Source organism: Engraulis encrasicolus, chromosome 8, assembly GCF_034702125.1.
Source record: "Engraulis encrasicolus isolate BLACKSEA-1 chromosome 8, IST_EnEncr_1.0, whole genome shotgun sequence".
NCBI lineage: Eukaryota > Metazoa > Chordata > Actinopteri > Clupeiformes > Engraulidae > Engraulis > Engraulis encrasicolus.
Window position 1 is genome coordinate 9,305,108 of NC_085864.1, and position 2,500 is coordinate 9,307,607.

The window sequence follows — 2,500 nt, forward strand, 5'->3', positions numbered from 1 at the left end:
TGTGCGGCCTGCTGTTACTTTAAGTGTGGGCCAGCCCTGTAAATTGCGGGCCAGCCTCTTCGAAAATATGAAAAAAACAGCATCAGCCCCTGAGGCCTGATAGCACCATATAAAAATGTGCACTCGAACCAAATGCACAGACATACTCACACGCATACATGTGCACGCACAAACCCACACCCCATATAGAACCCACCTACCTTGCTGGTTTGAAATGCTTAGCAGGCTCTTCCTTCATTTTAGTATACAGCAAATACAGCACACCATCGTATTGATCGGCAGGCCCGGGGGACCTGTGTGTTTTGATTTGCAGAAGGTGTGTGTGTGTGTGTGTGTGTGTGTGTGTGTGTGTGTGTGTGTGTGTGTGTGTGTGTGTGTGTGTGTGTGTGTGTGTGTGTGTGTGTGTGTGTGTGTGTGTGTGTGTGTGTGTGTGTGTGTGTGTGTGTGTAGTGTTAGTGTGTGTGCACGTGCACATGTGTGTATGTGTGTACAATATGTGTGTGCATTTGTGTGCGCCAGCAAGAGCTCTACAAGCCTGCGGGGGTGTTTTGCCTTTCTTGCGCCTTCGTGAAGAGTGTTGCGCTTGGCCTTTCCAACACAGCAAGCAAATTTCCACACTCCACAATCTCGTCCTTGGGGCCACATTTTTACTGTAACTGTGTACATTTCTGCTTATGGTGCAGTGCATTTAACCAGAACAAAAACATCCCGTTTTAGGTCACTTAGGAGCTTACAATGTACATCTTGGCAGCATTTCACTCGTTACGCTGCAATTTAGAGGGTCAAACATAAACGTTTGCAGAACTGTGCTGTTAAGGTATATACAGTAGACGTGTCCTTGGAGAGAACTACAGCATTTTAGGTTAGGAACCTACAGTATTAAGGTATAATATAGCGGATGGCACGGAAATGGCTGAAAAAATATTGAACAGTCAGTTGGGTCCTAACCTGATATGTTTTTTTTCACAAAATGAATCACAAAAAAATAGAACATCACACGTCTAACAAAGGTCTTTTTGTCATTTCTGTTACTTTTGTGTTGTGAAATTACTGAAGCAGCTGTGGCCTAATAGTGAGGAAGTCAGTCTTGAAATTGGAAGGTTCAAGTCCCATACCATCCATGGCTCAGGTGCCCTTGAGCAAGGTAGCCTACATAACCTCTCATTGCATCAGGGACTGTAACTAATACACTGCATATAAGGAACTGTCATTCGCATTAGAATAAATTAAAGGGGCAGCAAAATGTAATGTAAAATATTGTTATTCTTCCAAAGAAGCTGGGCTTCATTTTAGGTGGTTAATTTGATAGTCGGTCACATAAAGTCTCAAAGTTTAACTTATCCAACAACCTATCCAACAACAGTAGTAACAGTGATCAAAGTCCAGTAGGCTACTCTTGCAATACTGTACACTATCATTATTCCTCAATGTCAGTTACTTCCATTCAGGTGGCTAGTGTGATAGGGTAGTACTCGAGTCAGGACTCGGACTTGAGTCCAGGTCAAATCCATTTTTCTTGGACTTGACTTGACAGATATTGCTATTGGACTCGTCTGAGTCTCTTACTTTTATTTAGAACAGTCTGGCCATCATAAATTCTAAAGTATAGTGTTAATCCAATACATAGCTTATCTTCACATGCATGGCATACACCAAACATTCATGTTATTGTCATTCATCATTTTCATTAATTTACCCCAAATGACATCAGACTTGACTTGGACTATAATCTTTTTTGGACTCGAACCTCTTAGGACCCCAAATTGTTTCGGACTTGACTAGTCCCGGTCTTGGACTTGTCTTAGACTCTTGATTACAGGCCTTCTAATAGCTAGGCTAGTTATTAGCTTGATAACTCACCTTGTCCGCCTGAGGTCTGTTTGTTGCCACCAGTTGCACCAGGTCCTTGTCTCTGCAAAACAAAAAGTGGAAGTGCAACCATGAGAAACTGTACTCAACCAGTCATGAGATAGTAATTAAGATGTTTCACTCTCAACCAAACATGTGAGCTTTTCCACTAATATCAGAACTGTCTTGAGGTAGGCTATTCCACTGTCAAGGACTGTAATGATACACTCAACTCACGATTCGGTTCGTATCACGATTTTTGACCTACAGTTCCATACACCCCATGTTTTTTAAAATGTATCTTTTTGATGATCGTTTATAAGTAGAATAGGATACAAGAGGCAACTAATAATAGTATAAAAAGTTCAAAAAAATAATGATATTGGATTTGAAGCTTGGAAGCACCATCACATCAAATCCTGTAGTTGTTTTCTGGACTGAAGGGTAACAGACCTTTGAAAAAGCGTCTCACGATACTACCTCCTTGCACCACGATACAGTATCGTGACCCTGCAATCACGATTTCTCGATTTGATACAATATCGTTACAGCCCCACCACTGTCTCAACATAACTTTTGTTGAGATATTTCAAATGTTTCACTCCACAGAAAAGTCTTTGGATACTTCCCTCTCTACACAACAGCTGTGATA

The 2,500-nt window shown here is 41.4% G+C and overlaps 1 protein-coding gene across 1 annotated transcript in view; it reads right to left on the minus strand.

The window, feature by feature from the left end:
• The window catches only part of pcp4b (Purkinje cell protein 4b), an 85,649-nt gene that overhangs the window by 35,216 nt on the left and 47,933 nt on the right, over positions 1-2,500 (minus strand). Inside the window, exon 2 of the mRNA XM_063204289.1 lies at positions 1,861-1,912. Within this exon, the coding sequence (XP_063060359.1) occupies positions 1,861-1,912 (52 nt within the window). The remainder of the gene's footprint in view (positions 1-1,860; positions 1,913-2,500) is intronic.